The 21113-nt window shown below is 43.2% G+C and overlaps 1 protein-coding gene across 8 annotated transcripts in view; it reads right to left on the bottom strand.

Annotated features, from left to right (window-relative positions):
- Positions 1–18830, bottom strand: part of tle3b (TLE family member 3, transcriptional corepressor b) — a 41221-nt gene extending 22391 nt beyond the window's left edge. For 3 of the 8 annotated variants that reach the window (XM_056278114.1, XM_056278115.1, XM_056278113.1), the window contains exons 1-7: positions 18401–18830; positions 17665–17879; positions 16707–16807; positions 16343–16406; positions 14808–14852; positions 8262–8324; positions 6967–7071 (exon numbers count right to left, since the gene is read on the bottom strand). In XM_056278114.1, the coding sequence (XP_056134089.1) occupies positions 6967–7071; positions 8262–8324; positions 14808–14852; positions 16343–16406; positions 16707–16807; positions 17665–17688 (402 nt within the window). In that variant the 5' untranslated portion in view covers positions 17689–17879; positions 18401–18830. Of the gene's footprint in view, positions 1–1624; positions 1673–6966; positions 7072–8261; positions 8325–14807; positions 14853–16342; positions 16407–16706; positions 16808–17664; positions 17880–18400 lie in introns of all 8 variants that reach the window. The other 5 variants (XM_056278111.1, XM_056278110.1, XM_056278117.1 and 2 more) reach the window with 3 other exon arrangements.
- Positions 18831–21113: the final 2283 nt, after the last annotated feature.

Genomic DNA, 21113 nt, shown 5'->3' on the forward strand with positions numbered 1-21113 from the left:
TGACTGCCTGGACTCTTGCATTAGGGGCATATTCAGCAAAAATGTAGCACAGCTTGGGGACCAACATTTAGCCTTGGGCCAAACCATTAATATTTAATAGCAAGCTGACATCGGCTGCCGAAGAGGTCAGCGACCCACTGACTGGCGGGATTAAAAAAAAAAGGTGCAATCTATTGTTATAAATACACATGCAACGTCTAAGAAAGCGATGGACAACTGCACATATGATGTAATCAGCAGCAACTTTCTCACTGATGGATTGGTTGAGAAAATGGTTATTCTTAAAATTTAAGTCAGATGAGACTGGCAAAACTGGAACTGCAGGCAGCAGGGGACATAAAAATGACAAATGGCCATGTTAGATAAACTTGGGGCTTGCTCTTGGGGTTTGCTGAATTCATTTGATTTTTATATGGGGGAATGGCAGAGCATGTCTGCTCTATGCAAATGATGCACATTAATGAGTGACAATGTTGTGCCCCTTTGGACATACCAATATTTAGGGGTTTGACAACAGTCTGTCTATCAATAATAGGTCAATCAGAAATATATGCACACATATGCTTGTTAATACCTAACAGGTTTACACAGAAACAGACAAACTTCTTCTCCTTTATGCTCATGATAGTTGATACTTTCCATTAAAAGTGGGGAAACTATTCTACAAAAATATCAAATTGTTTTGTCACAAACGGGAAACAGTTAGCAATTTGTGACACAGTTCTGACAAACAACTGAGCTTGACAAGACAGTTGATAACGTGCCTGCTTTGTACATCGAAACCAAGAGTAGACTTTTTTGTTTCACTTATTCCCCACAAAGCTGTGTCAATCATAGTCTCAATAAGTGATGAGTTAACCACATGTTACAAAAACTTCCAAACCCGTAAACACCCTGGAAATTCAAATTCAAACAAGCATAGCCACTTCTCCAGCAAAAATCTACAAAGACAAACCAAAACAAAAATGCATGCATGCACATACACACAGTGACCTCCCAAAGAGACCATCAACCTCCATGAGAGACAGACTAATAGGACGTAGAGTGAGTAGATGGACAGGAGTTAAATAGCCACTCAAGCAAGGGGGGAAGCAAGTGCTTCTGAAACAAGGTTAAATAACTCTTAGCTGCCTCACACACACACACACACACACACACACACACACACACACACACACACACACACACACACACACACACACACACACACACACACACACACACACACACACACACATTCCTGTCTGCTAGCTAGCAAGCACAAATATAGCCTTGCACAACCACTCGTTTAACAGCAAATATGAATAAATTAGAAGGACGAGCACATCTAGCACAGCGATTCCCAAAGTCCGAGGCAAGCCCTCCAGGGGGGTCGGGAGGGGGAGGACTTATTGCGGGTGGGGAGGGTAAGAGCGATCATAATAAAAGGGGGGGGGGGAAATCACAGCAGAACAAACAATAAATGAGAAAATGTTGCATGTGGAAGTAATAAACAAACACTGCGAGTTGCTAAATGGAACAAATTTAAAGGCCAAAGCTTGGACCACAGCAGTAGACAATGACTTCTGAGAGTGAGAGCAAGCCAGCGAGAGAAACTGCTAGGGGCATCAACGCCTGTACGTACCCGGAGCTTATGAGAAGTGGAGGTATGCAAGAAAACGTCCCGGTATTCCTAAGAGCAAAACATAGAAGGGCTAGAAATGTTTACACTGTGAAAGGGGGGCCAGACTCCAAAAGTTTGGGAACCACTTATCTAGGGGACTGGGGCCTTGAAACGGCCGACTTTAAAAAAGGAAAAAAGAAAAACTAGCCATTATTAGGAAAGCTTATTACACAGGGCTGGACCTAGACACTTACAATGATAAGAGCGACTGAGATGCATTGTTAATCAATATTGTACTGGTGTGCTGAGCAGAATCCCATTTGCTGTGAAAAAGGGGGGGATCGAGTAAAAAGAGGGAGACCAAGAAAATGGAAAGGAGGCAGGGTAAGAATCAGAAAATAAGAGAATGAAAGTGTGAGTGAGGGATAGAGGCACGTCCCTGCTGAGTGTGCCTAATGAGGAAAAGCATGCAGGGATCATTATCAAGAAGCCTCATTAGGGAACCACGGATGAAGAGAGGAGCGAAGAACGATGGGGGTGGGGGGTGAGGATGGGGAGTTGGGAGGGGAATAGAAGAGAAAAAAAATTGGAAAATAAATTGCTTCCAATTCAATATTCACGGATAAAAAGCTGGCTTCGTTTCACACTTATCTTTTTTCATTATGTGTAAACGCCGCCTCAGCCCAGGCAACTTCCACAGGAAACAGGCAATTAAAGTTAACTAGGCGAAGCTGGCTCCCTACAGAATGGTACTGTCAGGTGGAACAAGCATCAACACCACCGGCACAAACTGGCTGGCAGACTGGCTAACAAGTCTGGCAATGATCAGCAGACTATTATCTATTCAATGCTATGAAATTGCGTCGCTGGCCTTTCACCTTCCCTGCGATGGACACTACAAAGCCCAAAGGAAATCCTGAGCCAAAAACTTCACAAACTTTAGATGTAGTAGATAGATTAGACAGACAAATCGACAAATATAGGTGAATACCCAATCTGTTACTTAAACAACAGTCATTGGATTTAAAAAACAACAACAACCGCAGAACAACTACAGAGCAAGCTATTCATACTCCAACAACAGGTGTGTTTTTTTGCTTCTTCCCCTGTGAACACTTGACCATAAGGGCTTTGTTAAGACAACATGTAGCTGCTGCTGTTAAGTCTAGAGTATAAGAGATATCTTCTACTACTACTACTACTACTTTCGGTTGCTCCCGTTAGAGGTCGCCACAGCGGATCATCCGTTTCCATCTCTTCCTGTCTTCTGCATCTTCCTCTGTCACATCAGCCACCTGCATATCCTCCCTCATTACATCCATAAATCTCCTCTTTGGCCTTCCTCTTTTCCTTTTCCCTGGCAGATCCATATTCAGCATCCTTCTCCCAATATACCCGGCATCTCTCCTCCACACGTCCATCTTGCCTCTCTTGCTTTGTCTCCAAAACATCTCAATCTTGCCTCTCTTGCTTTGTCTCCAAACCATCCAACGTGAGCTGTGCCTCTAATATACTCGTTCTTAACCCTGTCCTTCTTCATCACTCCCAGTGAAAGAGTATAAGAGGTATGATTTGCCCAAATGCTGATGCAAATCATATGCTAGCAAAACGTAGGTGACCTTAAGTACAGCAATAGCAAAGAATGCTAACTCCCAGCTAGGTGCTGATCTGGCTAAAGGTAATGCTGGTGATCTAAGGCTAGCACTCAAGATATCTCCAAACAGAGGTTTTGGTTAAGGGAAAAATAAAACAAATTAAATGTTTAAAAATTCACAAATCTGAATGTGAGAACACACTGACCAGGAGCCCTTTAAGGGGGAAAAACAGAAATTTTTTGTTGTTTTGTTCTTATTAAAATTAGGATACAGCCATGTTGTTCAAGGGAAATTTCACTGATTTTCAACCTTATCTCTTGTCTATCTGTGACAGGGAAAGCACGTGAAAAACACCTGCAGTTCCCGAACGTTTCCCAGTTGGTTCATACTTTGGCAGCAGTGAAACAAGAGTTTTTTGTTCTGGCCGCCAAGTGATGTATCGTGATGTAAGTTGGCGCTGGAAAAACTACAGCCAAGCAGGGTTTCTAATACACTAAACTACTCTAAACACACTTCAAAAAACAGATCCTCGTAGTCTTGGTTACGCAACATTTGTGATGGTGGAAATGACATCCCACAACACTAGTGCAGAGGATTTTGTGAACGACAATACAGAGGCTTGCACACAATGCATTCTGGTATGTGTAGGCGCTGAAGGAAAGCTTCTGTGAGCAGGAGAATGTCAATTTATCTCTCAATGTAGCACACAGTGAGGACTTTATTGCCTCAATCGATTACGTTACTCATCAGTCTTGATTGCATATACAAAAATCCATCAGTGAAATATTCCTTTAATACACCCAGAGACTTGTATGCGAACAGTGACCGTTTACTAATGGACATACAGATTTTTTTTTGCTTAAAATCAGTTCTGTGGACAAACCTTCACTTTTTGAATGGGGTAACTCACTATGAAATTTTGATCCCATGTCAAGTTGTCAGAGTGGAGATCCCTAAATACAACGAACCAAGATGGAGGCAAAAATAAAGCCAGGCATTGTAATTTTTTATTTAAGTGTTTACTGTGATAGATGAGCAGTGCACTGCCTTTAGAGGTCTTGTAAACTGTCAACAAGCATCATCCATCACAATGTAGAAGGTAGGGAAATTAGGGTGGAGCTAATGAAACAAGGCACATCTCATACAAAATTCTTAAGCACTCGCAGTCTTTGATGCCATTATATCGATGGCACCCAATTCCCAATCATTTTACTCCCCGATGACTCAATACAGTAATTTTGACTCATGTCCTTCCCTGAGAATATCCATTCACAAAAAAAAAAGTTAAAGTACTTATACCTTGAAAAACATGTGTGAACATTTGAAACAAAATGCAAATGGCCAACGTGATATAGGCTTGGTAGCCTACAAGTGGGGCAGTGAGCTCTAGTTCAATATAATTTAATTGTTCAACGGTCACCCTCAACTGGGGAGTAGGAGTTGACAGTTTGTGTCATATTTTCTAACACAAGACAGAGACAAAGAGCAGCTGTGGCCCCTGGCTAGCAAAAATCGAGCAACGGTTTTTAGATTCAGCCAGAGGATAAAGGGTGGGTGTGTGTGTGATGTGTGATGTGTGTGCTCTCATACCCTCTCTCCTTCTCTAATTGTGGGCTGCCAAAGTCTTCTGGTCTCTAAATAGTCATTGTGACTGTAATTATGATGCCCCGCCACCTCCACTCCCTCATCTTCACTTGGGAAACATTAAGATTGATTACCTGTCTTCTTCTAACTTATTAAGCCCTATGTGTGGCTGTGTGTGTGTGTGTGTGTGTTAGCAAAGCTGTTGAGCTGGCGACCCTGTCCTCTCCTAATGGAGGAAGGGGAGGAGCCACACCAGTGTCAGACAGTCTCACTGGGCCGGTTGGTCAGTTAAGCACAGAGGGAAAGGAAGTAATTACCTTGAAAACAAGGGTCATGCTTCGAACTCATTTACTTTAATTGAATTTCGATATCTGCCTCTCATTAGACTCGACCTCTACTATTGGGACTGGCAAACCACTAGCTAACCTCTACTACAGAGGGCTAATCAAAAGGGGCAGTTATGCATCTGGGCCCAGACTGGCTATTAAAATCCAGCTAGCTTTTAAAAAGCTTTTAAATAAGAGCAGACGAGAAAATGGGAAACCGAATCACTAAAAAAACTATTTAGTCATAGAGTGGATAGTGATGGGCAGGGAGCCTGCACATCAACAGCGGCGCTTCTTATTCAAGGCCACAACACAGTTTTGCTTTCTAAGGACCCTCCTCCTCTATAGTGCAGTTCTTCCGGCATCAAGGGCTTTCAAAGTACTGGTTGCATCGCAGGAGAAAATAAAGCCTACTATGATGACACAAATGCATCTTGTTAACGATATTTGAGTTCCCCCTCTCTCATCTGAAAACCTTGAGAAGAACAACCACGGATGATGGCCAGACGTGTGTCCTTCAGCGACACCATACAAATGTTCAATATCAGCTTAGTGCTTACTGTTCTAATCGCTTTTCCTATCAGGACTCTAAGTCCTACTCGGACTGCTCTAATTCCCTCTGCTAGTGGGTCAGAGGTAGAGCAAGCCTGTTGGCCGGAGATCCTTATCCAATTAAAGTAGTCCAGCCAAAGTGAAATGTGATACAAAACACCATGATCTGATCATGATGTTGCCAGACTTGTATCAGATGTTGTGTGGCAGCCTACTCTGCCTTTAGGGGGGAGCGCAACACAGCCAGTGCAGAGCCAGTTTGAAGAACTGCAGACTTAAGACCTGACTAAGCTTCATAACCAACATAATCAAGAGAAATGAAAGTGGTGAACATGATATTGACAGCGCATTACAAATATTGAGAATTCAACACACACACGGGGTCGCACAAGTGCATAATTGTACAAGTCAAGTACTTCTTTCCTGAAAAGCTCCAGTTCCCGAGTAGTGTGTGCGTTTGTGTGTGTGGGGGGGGGTCTTGCATCAATTAAAAGACCATGCAACTATGACAATTGGGCTTACCTTACACAATGGTGAAGTATGGATGATACCAACGACATTTTAAAGTTATTGTTACCAACATTCTACAGTAGCCCAAAATAGAAAGTTCAGTCAACAAATGTTTTGTTTTTGTTTTTTTTACTAAGAGTTCTTATTGTGTTTGGATATAGCAGCTGTTTTTTTTTTAATTCAGTGAAACCTTGTCATTAGTAAGCTATTTTCTGTTATACCAAAGAACTTCCAAACAACTGATGGACCCCTTCTGCTGTCGCCATCTTTTCTCTCGTTTACCAAGGGCTCTAACTGGAAACTGAGTGCGCACAAGATCCAGCATCACACGATTAACAAGTACTCGATGTTAATGTAGAAACTCGAGAATTGATGTAACTGCTTGAGAACCCGAATGCTTGAGTACTCTGTGCAACCCCTAATACACAGCATTGGGGACAGGGACAATTCTGCACAGCGCCGGGGAGAAATGGCACTGATGGCAAGTACACACCCCAAAATGTTCAGAAATACAAAAATTGAGGTTGATTAATACTTCAAGCTATTGTTTCCCCATTTAGGCTTTTTCTTTTCAATCTATTACCCCCTCCCACCCTACCTCTTTAAGAAAAATGTCAAAATCCAACCTGAATGACCACACACTTTAAAACTTTGATTATAAATAAGATCCATAAACATATGATGTAGCATGGTTGAAAAGTCTAAATGTCTATATTGGAAGTGCTGTTCCCCCTCTATGCATGCAGGTTTACCCCTTGTCTGTGGTTAAATGAAGGTAAAAGAGGGATATACACACGGTGAGAGGCAGATTGGGAAGTCCACGTACCCCGATGATGGCATTCAGCTCGGTCATAGTCACCTGCTTGGCACGCTCAACAGCCTGGGCCACCTGCTGTTGGTGCTAGAACAGACAAATGCAAAGATTGTATTACTCATGGAAATGAATTAAACTCATCTTTGTGTAAGATCTGAAAAAGTCCACATATTGACCTGAGTTATGCTGGCTCATTTATGCCAAGTCAATGTGCATTGCGACACTTAAGCCTAATGAAATATATATGCTCAGGTCTTAAGAAGGTATACTATGTACAAATGGTACCCATGAACATGCAAGGGATCGGAATTGAAAATAAAACAGCGCCTGACTCCATCTCTCATCCCTCTACAAAATGCATTGTAAACTCACCCGTCAGGAAGTGAGCCAACAACATTATTGAATATTGTAATGATTGAAAAGATAGACGCACCATTATTTAAAGAAAGAGAAAGACAAAAAGCATCCTTCCACCCCAAAGTGGAAGTACGTCAACTTTGGACACAGTAGGTCTGGCCTATATTGATTACGTTGGCAGCTCACTGGCTACAAACCAGCAATACAATTAGATAGCTCATGTCTGTAGAGACATACTTTGGCAGTAAAACAGTGGCTAAGTAGCAATCCATTCAGCAGTGTGCTGGTAGTGAAAAGAGGGTTTTAGCAGTGCCAGTACTCCCTCAAGATAGTTGATCGTCACGTCCCCTCAGGCTACCAAAGTCGAGGTTTTGTTTTAGCCATTGCTTTGTCCAAGGTAACTAAGGATGCATACTAGGACTTTTTTTGGTCTGACAACACATTTATCCAAGTCATTCTCATAACTTGGGTTTCTCCTCTGTTAAACTGGGTCAACTAAAACGCTTACATGAGGTTTAGGCTACACAGGAGCGAGCATCAAGTGAGAAACTAGCATGGACAGAGGCCCACACCATGAAATACATCATTACACCCCCTAGGGTCAAACACAGACTTATTTGGGGTGAAAATCCTACACAATATATTTTAATAATCCATAATACACACTCTAGTCATCTTAGGACACACCGTTGCAATGTACTGCTGATTTATGTGCATCTATCCCTCTTTACAGTTACAACCATACTCTTCTTACGTCTTACCATACGTATTTTACTACTTTAAGCTGTTCATTTGTCTCTACACTAATCCCACAAAGTAGATTCCCTGTACTTGAACTGGACTTAATGGATGCAATTGTTTAATTCCTATTTCTGATGCAAAATTCTGGTTTGAACATTGTCCTTTTGTATTACACTCACCTCTTGTGACAAGAAAGGCATGATCTGGGCCAGGATTGCATTGAGTCGTTTGGCAATCTCAGTCTATAAGAGAAGAGTAAGAAAATATCAGTGTGATAGGCGCTGGATATACGCTAAAAGCCAAGCGTGTTTCTGAGCTCAATCAGATACACTACTTAGAAACATAGCTTAGAAAAATAATTATCAATCACACACACACACACCTTATTTCCTTCTAGAAAGACTATCCATTTCTTAACTAAATGGGAGCTTCCTTTGAACAAATTTGCCCCCCCACCCCACCCCCCACATTGCCTCCATTACACTGGGCCTTTATTTCATTAGGAGACAGAAAAATGCTAATCCCATCTGGCTGGAGAGCCCCAAACGAGGGTCATACTTCATAATTACTGCTCAGAGAAAGGGGGGTGGGCAGGCGAGAGATATAAAGCAGACAGGTTAACTTACTAGCCCCATCTATCAGAGCTATCATTGGTATCGAGCAAAGAATATTAGCTGGGAGAGTAAGGCGATACTGCAAGGCTGGACTCACATGAGCACATTACTGTGCTCCATTTGGACAAATGGATGTGCTGAGCTGCCCATCCACCTGCAGCATTCGAGTGCCCCAAGACAGGCTGCCCAAATCCATTTGGCTTTTAAAGTCTCTGATTTCCGTAGAGAGAAGTAGGAGGAAGGGAGAGACACAGAAGTAGAGAAAGAATAAAGCAGAGACGGTGAATGGGAGGGGGTTCCGATTCGACACTGAAGTAATGCAGTTTGACGCAACCATGGGAGGTGAACTAATTGATTCTGAGGGATTATGGGTGGATGACCTGCCAGGTGGGGATGGGATGAAGGGGTCTTTCCCGCAGGTTCACTCCCTGTTTTTTTTTGTTGTTGTTTTTTTTTAAAATAAAGACTCACACATTCCATTCATTCTCTCCCTGAACCCCATTTAAGGGAAGGGAGAACAGGAGGTGCCATGAGCTTTGACAAAACTATGGTGTCACTCTTCATTTTAGGGAGGGAGGGAGACAGGGCTAAAGCAAGACCGAGAGGAGGCGGGAGAGACCTTTGCTGGCCTGTCAGGAATTATCTCACAACCCTCTCTGACCTCAGGCCTGCTGTGCTCTCCCACTCTGTCTCTCCAACTATCCACCCTGCCACCTCCAGCCCCTCCCCACTTATCTCCATTACCGTTTTCTGTGCCCTCCCTCCTACTCTCTTCTTTCTAACCCTCCTCTCTGTTGCTGGGGTAACGCTGTCTGGCACGAGTGATCGTTATGTAAATTGGGCCCATGCCCTGACCAGAACAGCCTGTAAAATCATATTTGGCGCACAGAGGCAGGTCATTAAATTGAATTTTCAGCCTGTCGATCTGATCGGCACGGGAAATTAATGAGGGATAACTGGGGGAGTGGGGGGCCAGGGAGTATGGTGAGGGAGTGAGGGGGAGTGTGCAGGGGGAGGTGGTCTGATACAGACGGGGGCGTTAGCACCATGGAGATGCATAAGCTGCGATCATTAGCAGTGACTAGATACAATGATACACAAAAGAATGTGCTTTATATGTATCCATCACATCATTCCTCTGAAAATGGCAGAAAAGGAAGAAAGACGGAAAACAGCTGTGTACCTATACACTGTATACCTGTACAGCTCTACACACTCAGCTCTTACGAACATCTACAGAGTCACAACAGCCAATTCACCAAGACATCCGTTTGCAAGGCTCTCGCAATGAATCCCAACTCAGACTTTGGTCAAAACAAAAACAGGAAAGGGATTTAGGTGCAGTTTTTCCCCTTTTGTAGTGAATGCTTTAGTGCAACTGCGTGAAAATGCATAAGTACAGAGGTTTTTCCGGATGGGAGGCTCACTACAAAAGGCAATCTCGAGCATTGCGTGCCTGGAAAGCCAAGACCTTCATAGGTTGGATTCAGTGTCCATAAGGTTTAATGTTCCAAAGATGTTTCCCAACTATCGGCTTTCTGGAAAATGGACCCCAGCGTTAAAAGATTGATTATAGGAGTCAGTAAATGAAACAATGGAACAGACTTCCCTTGCATCACATTTCTTTTGCAGCTTAAGCCTGTTTATCTGCAATTCAGATCCTTATGCCAGTGTATTTTGCCTGTCATAGGTGAGCCACAATTGAAGATAATACGATGACAATGATGAGAAATCAGACGTCGACCTAAGAATGTTGTTGGCTATAGCTCTGTCACTAGTCCGTTCCTTTTCTTAAAATGGAGCCATCCGCTCTGCCCTGACATATCTCTGCGTATACATAGCTAATAGTTGAGTTGGGAAAAGGAGCTCAACTAATGGACTTGCGCCTTATTTATCCTTGACAGCCATTATAGATGAAAAAAAAAAATAAATCAAGAAAATACATCGCATTCAATGCCTCGCAGCACTCTTAAACGACTTCCACTTTCCTCTGGAGCCACTATTTTCCCAGAGTGCTTTTAGCTACAGAGACGGGAGCTGAAAATAAGAGTTTATTGTCACTTAAAGCCACTGAAAACAGAAGCCCTTGAGCCGTCAGAGGCTTTTCACTGCAGCTCCACAATTACGGGTACTCAGGATTGTCTAGTAGCTCCAGTGCTTGGAGAGGCCCTCCCTCTCTCCATTACGTCTCCCTTGTCAATGGTGTGCTGAAAGCCATTTGGCTGTTTGTCGCTCCAGGCATTAACCCCAGAGTGGAGAAGAGAGACTGACGAGGATTCAATTGGCATGGAAAACAAGAGGCATATGATGGGGAGAGGAAGAGATGGCTATTTGGGAAGTAACCACCGAGGAAAAGGCACCGAGAGGTAGCTTGCTCATCACAAATGTATGACAAATGTGTTGGGTGAAGTAGGGCCATCTTGCACATGCACACACAACTACATTCACCCACAAATTCCTTCAAGTGGCAACATATCCTGGAATGAGGCATTTTCAAACTATTCCATCCAATTTTTTCAATGTTGGAACTGAGGTAGAAAATATTTTCTTAACTTCCCTATTTACGATCCTCTGTTGACACATAGAGGCACATATACAGGAAGACATCCTTCCATTTTAAAACATCAGCTCTTTGACTCAGAGAGAGCTCCACCAGTTGGTTGAATAAACAAGTCATCCAAGCACTGAACGCATAGACTGGCTATCATGATGAAGCATGTTTCACAGCCTCCTAACCAACCTCCCCTGAGTGCAAACGTGTGTGTGGGTGTGTGCGCATGTGTGTGCACTCATGTGTATATTCTTCTTGTCAGTTTGTTTTGGCTTACAAACAAGTCAGCCATCATCACCTTGGCAAACAATTCCAGGAAACCTGTATAAATTATTCATTTTGCACAAGCACTCCTTCTGTTCTTCCTTTCACCCCCTCCATCCTTCCAGGAAACAGACATGACTTTCTTTGATAAACTGCATTCTCTCGCTTTCCCTCATTCACACTCCCTCCCTCTGTGAACAGCATGAGGCCTCATTATCAACAGGTGGGGTGATGAAGTTCACACACACACACGCACACACACACACACACACACACACACACACACACACACACACACACACACACACACACAAAAATGATATTGGGTGCTGAACTGAATGTGCCAAGTATTGAGACTGAGTTGGGACATGTGATGGGAAAGACCAGGGGATAGAAGTTTCCTCAATTATGCACCTTTCCAATATTGAAATGTTACATGACATAAAATAAATATAACTAAAAGAAAACAGTGTTAAACATGTCAGTGAGCCTTTCTAATGTTTCGGCTTTTTTTGTTTTTTTTTTAAATTAAGAGCAAAAATGAAAATTCTTACAAGTCAGAGCAGATGTAGTTTAAATCTCTCTCACGCGCGCGCGCGCACACACACACACACACACACACACACACACACACACACACACACACACACACACACACCAAGAGTCAGTGGGGCACATTGCTGAGGCGGCCTAATGAGCTGCGCTAATTAAAATCACTTATTGACAGCAAGCAAGGGTGATTACTTTCACCCTGCACTCTTCGCCATCATAAGAGACGCTGTCAAAACGAATCACCCCCCTGGCAGCCATACAAAACCCCATGCTAGCAACCACTCAGCTGAGGGCAGGAGAAGCCATGTGTGTATAAGACCTTGAATTACACTGTACATATAAAAAGGACAATAGTTGCTACTATACAGGTAATGTTACTAGATATCCATTTCCATATGCCTATGCTTATCCTCATAGTCTTAGGAAGTCTAATACCCAAATTATTATGCAAGCTCTCCAGGCAACACAAAGTCAGCTTACTATGCGTTTTCCACAAAACAATAAATCAACGCAAAAAAGGTAATGTGCCTGCCTGCATCCAATAATCTAGTGGTCCCTCCCTTCCAATAAAGCAGACAGCCAAGGGCTGCCCATTTACCTCTTGCTCATTTCATCACAAACACCCATTCAGCAAGGTTAGAAAAGCAGGAGCGAGGTGGGTTGGATGGAAGGAATCATACATTATTCACAGCCCTCCGTTGACTCCATCGGGATTATTGATAAACAAAAGCCATGCATGGGAGACGACCAGTCGATTAACCTGTTTATCTTGTCACTTCCTTTCTCCCTCTCTTCCCACCACCCACTCCCTGCATCAATTCAACCTCCAAGTGATAAGTGCCTGATAGGAGCCGATCAAGAATGGTGGTGGTGGTGGTGAGGGCTACTGCAAAATTCAGTAGGTCCTTGATAAATACAAACACACCTACTTAGCACCAGACCCCCCTCCACTCACACGCATACATTATACGTCCCTGCTTGATAAATTGTGTGCGGCTGTTCCAGTTGGGCCATCCTCCCGCAGATGCCATTAACCTTCTAGATCTGAGGGCAAGCGCCACAAAGCCTTTGTTCCCCACCAACCCCCACCCCATATTACACACCATTCCCTCATATATCATATCACACAGCTAATGGCACCATCGGCCATCATTCACATCACGTCAAGGGGAATGCTGAGGTGGACAGAGAAGGGAAAAACAACAGATACCTGAGGACAAGGGAGTAGAAAGGGGGGAAAAAGGAAACATGACTAAGAAATGAGGGAATTCGGTTTACATCGGCAAAAAATGGGAAACCTAAGTGGCAAAGACAAAATAAGATAGGAATGTCAGTGATAGTAACTACAACTTGGATCAATTAAGAGCTAGTGCTGGTAGACATGACTGAAAAATGTTATGATTGAAATTTCCCTATCAGATATACATCATAAACTGAAATGTTCATATCAGGATGAGGGTTGTTTTTTGTTTTTGTTTTTTTACTTTTCCAAAATTTGCCAATACTTCACACAAAATTAGAATATAAACATGGCTAATGTGTTCTGTGTTGAAAACCCTCTCAAAGACAACAAAGTAGCTTAGCTTAGGATAGGGCAATAACTACAGGGCTGTTCAGACCCGGCATTAAAATGGATCCTGGGTGATCCAATCACAAGTGGATAGCTCTAAATACAGGTCTGAATACACACAATTCATCCTCAAGACGTCTTGATCTCCAATCACCCCGAATGCATTCGGAGGTGGCCTAGGACACACATGTGCACATATGTAGTTAGTCTGAACACATATATGACGCTGTCAAAAATTGAAGGACTGCCTAGTCCTCAGTCTAAGTGGATATAACTGATGAATGCGGGATTCCAGAGGGACTGGAGTCAATTTCACATTCAATCCAATGAGTGGAACGGGACAAAAAAAATCAACAGGAGTTTGTAGGTCAGGAATAATAAAAGTGAATTTATATTTCAGTTTGAGTACCCAGGCTCCTTGCAGGCTGTATTGTAAGCTTAAAGCCCTGCAGTTGAAGGACTGTGCTCCTAGTCACTTTGACACAGTACTGCCCAAACTATTGCACTGGCAACCAAAATCCAGCTTTAAGGTATTGTACCTTTTAACAGGAGAACACAAAACATCTATATTAGTTAGAGTGCTTTCAGTATTCTATGTGAAAGCCAACTACTTTATACAGGGTGCACCTAATGCCGTGTCCACAATAAGTCCAGTTGATTGAAATTATTGCCTTGGCTGGTGCGGCTGGAGCTGCTGATGTTTCAGGTCCATTCAGCCCTAATCACATCCCTGCACTACCTAGTGCTGGGTGGCATCTGAACCATGAGCTTTTAGCTCAGTTGGCCAACGGGAAGCAGATGGAGCAGTGCTGCAATCTAGATTTGTGCATGCACACGCACCCAACAACACAAGGCTGTGCATACATTCACACACGGGAGGGGAAAAAAAGCCACACAAACCACACATCCTCTCAGACTGTCTGCCAAAGACTTCACTTTAATCTTATCAAAGCATCCCGATCAGGCAGCATGCCCTTCATGTTGTTTAGCCTGTCAGCATTTTTACTGCAGGAAGTCAGTGTGTGTCTGTATCCTAGAGGCATTCAAGGATGAGGGTAGAAACTAAGGTTAGCGAGAGGAGAGAGGGAGCAAGAGATTCAGACTCACGAAAAAGAAAATCATTGCTGTTCCCTAATCCTTACTTACACAGGCTGCCCTTGACATTACTACATACCTGTTTGTGCATTTCAATGTTGAGCCCATAGGACATCTCGTAATACTGTAAAGCAAAGGGGAAAAAAACATAAAATCAATCAGACAGTTTGCAATGATGACAAATAAACAAGCTCTGTCCACAGGACTTCCTGACAACTTGCCAGTGTTTTCTCATTTGATAAAAGCAGTGAATATTATTTCAACGGAACAGGTGGTCTTGAACAGAGGCAAAGAGGATCTTTCATCATTTTAGAGAAGTTGATTTAAGAACCAAGTGCTTCCAGTTTTGCTTTTCACAAAATTGAGGGAAGGTAGGTTAGGGAGCTCCTGGCTAGACATCATTACCTGCATGCCACATCACAAGGCCTGTTGAAAACAAAGAGTTGCAATTGTGCATTGGAATGTGAGACTTGGCACTGCGCAGACCATGAAAAATAGAGTGACTTTTAAAACTGGAGGCTAAAACCTTTTTGCACCTAACCCTCTGTGACTATGGAAGACAGACAGCTAGTGTTGATTGCCACTAGGTTGTATACACAACAAACTAAAGCAATGCTGTTTGTCTTCACTGTCAAACACCCTCATTCTCTCGGTTTCTCGAAGAGAGAATAATATTTAACAAACGTACTGCTAGGTTTTAAAGTCAATCTTCCCATGAACAAACAAGATAAGCTCGTAAATACGCACAGTAAGACTTTTGCATCACTTGCGAGATACGAATTGAAATGGTTCTTTTCCCATATTATATAAAAAACACAGACAGAAGCTTTTCTTGTTTTACCGAGAACGTCAGAATTAGATCAATGTTACAATACAGAGAGGCTCACAATCCTGTCTCCATTTGATCAGTAGGGAGCTTTGAGTGGATTGCACGACATTTTGATTGCAGAGTTTGAATAGTTTTTACACTTAACCCCTTTCACAGAGGTGTTTGATATGAATCAAACCTGTGAGAAAATTCCTATGGGAACTCAGTCCTCAAATGTGAGGTAACACCAAAGGTTAACACCTTTGATTGACATAACACCCAGGTTAATACATATGCAACTACAGTGCTAAATGTCACACCGTACCAAGTTTTTTTTCTACATTGTCAGGAAGTTTTTAACAGTATGAGGAGCACAATACATACGTACATATCCCACCCCTAACTATAAATTCTATTCTATTCTCCTGAATGATGCGATTCTGACACAAATCCAGAAGACCAGTCATTAACTCAATGGGGGAGAGAGGGTGTCAAAGGAAAGAGTTGGGTGTGGGATTTATAAAGAGGGCCCTGGAGCCATTGGGTGGGGTAGGGGTCCTTCATCACACTCCACAATCAACAGTCTGACATTTGACCTCTGCAGGAGTTTGACACCGACCCCCTCATAGCAACCCCACCCTATCTTCTCTTATCATATGCTCGTGAGTGAACAATTCTGAGCATGCACAAATTCTAGCATGCATGGCCATTTCCAAACACCAGGGCTTCACCACCTGAAATGTTCGCTTAAGGCCAATGGAAGGACTTAGCTCACAATTTACTAGCTGTATGACCATTTTCCTTACCATGACATAATGGCGCTGCATCTCTGTCTTTTCATTGGCCAGTTTATCGTACTCCACTTTAAGACTGAGGAGAGTAAATGTAGCAATGGGATTAGAAATTAGCAATGCTAACTTACTTAATTGCTTGTTAAAGGTTACACGTTTATACAAAAAGAAAAAAAAGTTGAACTATTGTGCAGCGTATCCTACATAGCTGCACAACTATAGAATGCATAACTTCACAAAAATTTCATAAATTTCAATGTGGCGCTCACCAATAACCGTAAATCAGTTAACAACAGTATAGCAAAACAGTTTCAAAGCTACAAAGTGGATTAAAAATAGGCAGCTTCCTCTTCCTACTGTTTGCAGAAGTCGTTATTACCTATGGTACTGGGCCTGCAGGAACTGAAATTCGTCTTTGATCCTGTCGCACGACTCTGCCACGGTGAACTTAAAGCCAGGTTGCCCTGGCTGGTGAGGTGCCTGAAAGATGGAAGGTTTGCAAAAAAAAATATATCAATCATAACGTGACCACACCCTCAGCCCTGCCAAACCACATTCACACCTAAGTTATCATGCAATAGCAAATGGCAGACGGTTCAGGATTTCATGGTTTTCATCTCTTGTCTGCCTTTCCCCCAGTGCACGGATGGGGTTTGTTTTCTCTCTCTCTCTCTCTCTCTCTCTCTCTCTCTCTCTCTCTCTCGCGCGCGCGCGCGCGCGCGCGCGCAGACTGAGAGGTGGTTTGTCGGTGTGCGCTGTTTAGCTGCTTGAGCGTTCCCAAGAGCCCTGCCTGGCGGCCGCTTTCATAATATAGGAGAGAGCGACTATCACTCAACACCGAGGCGGGTCATTGCATCCGTCCTCAAAGCGCACGGTCGGGGGTTGATGGAGGTGAGGGGAGGAGACTTGGAAACCAAAGAAAAAGAAAAAAAAAGAAAATTAAAATAAATAACCTGTTCTGAGATTTCAATACTTGCTGCGTAGAAAAACGGCAATTAACCCGCAACGTCTGCACGCACTGCGGGGAGAAAAAAAACCCCAAACAAACCAACAAAAAAACAATATCCGAGGGATTTACTCGAAATGTGCTAGTTGATAAGATAGCCTACAAACCCAAGTTGTCTTTTTTGGAGCCATTTTGCCAGCAGATACAGCCTGAATGGCCGAGTGCTTTTTAGTTTCGCCTCCTAGAGTCGACGCCTCGACGGGCTACTCGACGTGCTAACCATAAATAGTAAGGTGCGGATCACAAGCTCGCGCCTGACAAGCTAATTAGGCTACTCTGACGACGGCGAATTTGCATACATTTACAAATAGTGACAAAGGGCACTGCTTACCGGATGCCGGCCTTGTGGATACATGTCGAATCCTTTTCACAGGGGAATTTGGCGTTTTCTTTCCGTAATCCCGGTGAACGAGCGGTAATCACCGCCACCCCTCCCTGTGCACGCAGGATGGCGGCGGACAAAGCTCCGTCCTCGGGTACCAGGCGCACAGTTCCACCGCAATCACTGGATATCCTGCGTTATTGTGGGCCCGTCCTTAATTGTACCTACAGACACAGAAAACGGGGGCATAACTGATTGAGGCACATTGCACACACAACCTATTGCTGGTACCTTAACTGCGATCTGAAAGGAATTTGGGCTTTGTGAATGTTACCGAGATGATCTAATTTAGCCTCGTCCAGCAGTACCTTGGATGCGATCACACAGCTACTTTTATATCAATGACAATTTGTGGATTTTCAAAATTTTGTCCCGTTTCCGAGATGCAAAAAAGTGTTCCGATTTGCGTTTCAGCGAAAGAAAACGTGGACGTCGTTGTAACGCATTTGTAAAATAATGCATCAGACACACAAAAAAAAAATCCAAGAAAAGTTAATTGTGATTGCGCGCAAAACAACGTATGCCTAACGAGTAGCTTAGTCTTCCATACAAGGGGGGGGGGGGCAGACAGACAAAAGCTTGTTTAGGGTCCGGAAGATCAGAAATACAAGAAGCTGCCGTTTTCAAAGTCGGCTTACAATACCACCCGTCTTGTTAGCGGCTCTCTTCATGTCGCCCTTTTTACCTTTGTCTCGACTGATTCCTCCCCGCGCTTAAACCCCAGGTAATATGTGGTAGGCAATCCAGAGAAAACGGTCTATTTCCTTGTCTTGTTAACCTTCCGCAAGAAACATGAGGAAAATGCCAGTAGCGCTGTTTTTTTGAGTGCGTGTATATTTCTTGTCCTTTGAAATCCTGGTGATCCTGAGACGCAACACGACCTGGTGGAAAACGTCTTTCCGTCCGAGCGGACGTCGGATACCCCTAGATTGGGCTGAGTTGTGGACCGTAACACAACTTAAAAAAAACAAAAACCTGAATCCAGTCCTGCGGAAGCACACCGATCTCCGGGAAAGTCCAAAGATAAGTTTTGTTGTGAGAAAACAGGTAAAATGTGGATATGTCGGCCGTTGTTAAATCCACCGACTCGTTGCGTTTGGTTTGTCCGCCGCTCGCCGAACCACACACAGACTGAGCGCTGACACGGGGACTCCGCGGGCGAGAGAAGGCCTTACGCAAACCAATCAAATTCTCCGAAGCATTCGGCAACGTTGGCCAATCAGAGTGCGATAACCCCACGTGGGGTGTACACTATTTTGATGCTCCGATTGGCCGGTTGATGACGTGACCTCACGGGTTCGCCATTTTGGATCTGCGCTGACAATCAACAATTCATTCAACAACTTGTTCAAAACAAAGATAATAACTCATATTTCTCATTGCGGTTGGTGATTTAGAGTTTCAGCACTTCGGTACGGAGCTTGTGTTTTATTTTAAAACAAAATACAAATCTGTATATTGAGCCCTGTAAATTTCGGCTGTTGTTGCCAAGAGTAATGTCAGATAAAAACGCTGTTTACAAAAATCAATGTCTTTTCACATCAACTGTATATTTGTTACCTTGTGGTGAAGCATATAGTTGCGGGCTTTGAAATGCCATGTTATATGTTATTGTAACCATGACAGCTATAAAACAAGTGTCGCTCTATTGAGTTTGACCTTGATCGATGGTCCAGGTTTTGACAGAGGGAGGCTACGGGGAGGACGTTGCACTTATTTGAGGAAGGACACGCTCGGGGAAAGACGAAAAAGAAAAGAAAAGAAAAGAACCAGAAGCTCTATCACGCTGGGAGCAGGACGAGCTCCCGCGGAGTCACGCAAGAGCACACATGCACAGAAAATATGAATACCACTTAATCTACAGTAGTATGTGTTTTGAGTAATTTGAATTGATCGACCTATTTCTGACGAGAGCCGAAGCATCTACACGCTCTCATATCAACAACACCAGGTAGGCTACAACACGCCTGCGCACTGGTAGATCAGCCTATCACGTGTTGCTCACTATATCCGGGCCCCACGTGGGTCCCCCCTCCCTACCCAATTTTAGCTCCAGCTCTCGTCGTGGTTTGTCCAATTGCCTTGCAGCCGTCTGGCTCTGCGCCTTTCTATTGGTCCGCGGCGAGAAAGGCTGTCAGTCAGTTTCCCATGTTGTCAATTAAACCCACGTTGGCTCCGGCGCTGACAAATGCCTGCGCTCCTCTGCCTCCTGCCTGCGAATAGTGCCTGGAATGGCTGCTTAATTAGCTTCGAATGGCTTTTCCTTCCAGCTCAAACAATCTGTCACTACCATGTGGTAAAAAGAGCCCTGCATAAAACAAAAGCAGGGGGAAAAAACGCCAGTAGGGGCTAAATATCAGTTTGATTCCCCCCTATCCTCCACGAATACATTATTGAAAAGGCCTAGCACAAGCTTTATTGGCAAAAAGGCTTAATTAAAATCATAATAATTGGAAAATATTGTCCAGAATCCATGAATAACCCCTAATTATATAAGATGTGCAAAACATGATATCAAGTGTTAAGCTTTTGCCTGTGACATAATGCAGGCCAAATGAAATAAGGGGCGGTCAGTGTTTTTTTTTTTTTTTTTTTTTGCACAGGGTCTGCAGCAATCCAACATTTCAATCCAACACAAAAAAATAAGGGGATTGTGGCCACACCACTGTATCAGATATGAACGTTATAATTTGATGAATGTCCTGTGAACTGTTTTTGCAGTAAATCTATCATAGTCCCAGCAAGCTGGCTGTGGCAGAGTGAAAAACCTGACATTGTTTTTTTTTTAAATTTAGTTCCCATCTTACAGTATCTTAATTGGTATTGGTACAACAAGAACTATATTATTGAGAAAATCAACTGACGTTTTAGACCACAGCATTGATTACGACAACAAAGCCAGGCCCTTTTAAATAACCTATGAACGACATTCAAAAACATCGAGGCCTTCATGAACAATATGACATTGAGGAACAGGCTATTATAAATGATACTCAGGAGCATCTCTTGCTCAGTAATTAAATGATAGTAAATTTTCCAGAGGACCCTTCTATATGTCATTCTGAGGAAATGCATCATCTCCCTCAGCAGACATCTTCTATCAGGTTCCACAGGGCTCTGTTTTAGGCCCCCCCGACCCCCCATTTCTCATTTACATGCTCACGTTTATGAAAAAATTTGTAGTAAGAATAACCTCTATCAAATGTACTGCAGAAAATACCTAGTTGTTTCTCCTGATTGAAATATGGATACCCAAACTCAAGAATTGCCCTGCAGATGTCAAGTTTTGGATGCCTCAAAACTACTCACAACTCAAAAGCATATCGCAAATGGTTTTATTTGGTCACTCACTCTTACTCAAGAAATTATTTTCTTAATGATCTTGGGGGAGAGGTTTT

This window comes from Lampris incognitus, chromosome 4 (genome assembly GCF_029633865.1).
Source record: "Lampris incognitus isolate fLamInc1 chromosome 4, fLamInc1.hap2, whole genome shotgun sequence".
Classification (NCBI taxonomy): Eukaryota; Metazoa; Chordata; class Actinopteri; order Lampriformes; family Lampridae; genus Lampris; species Lampris incognitus.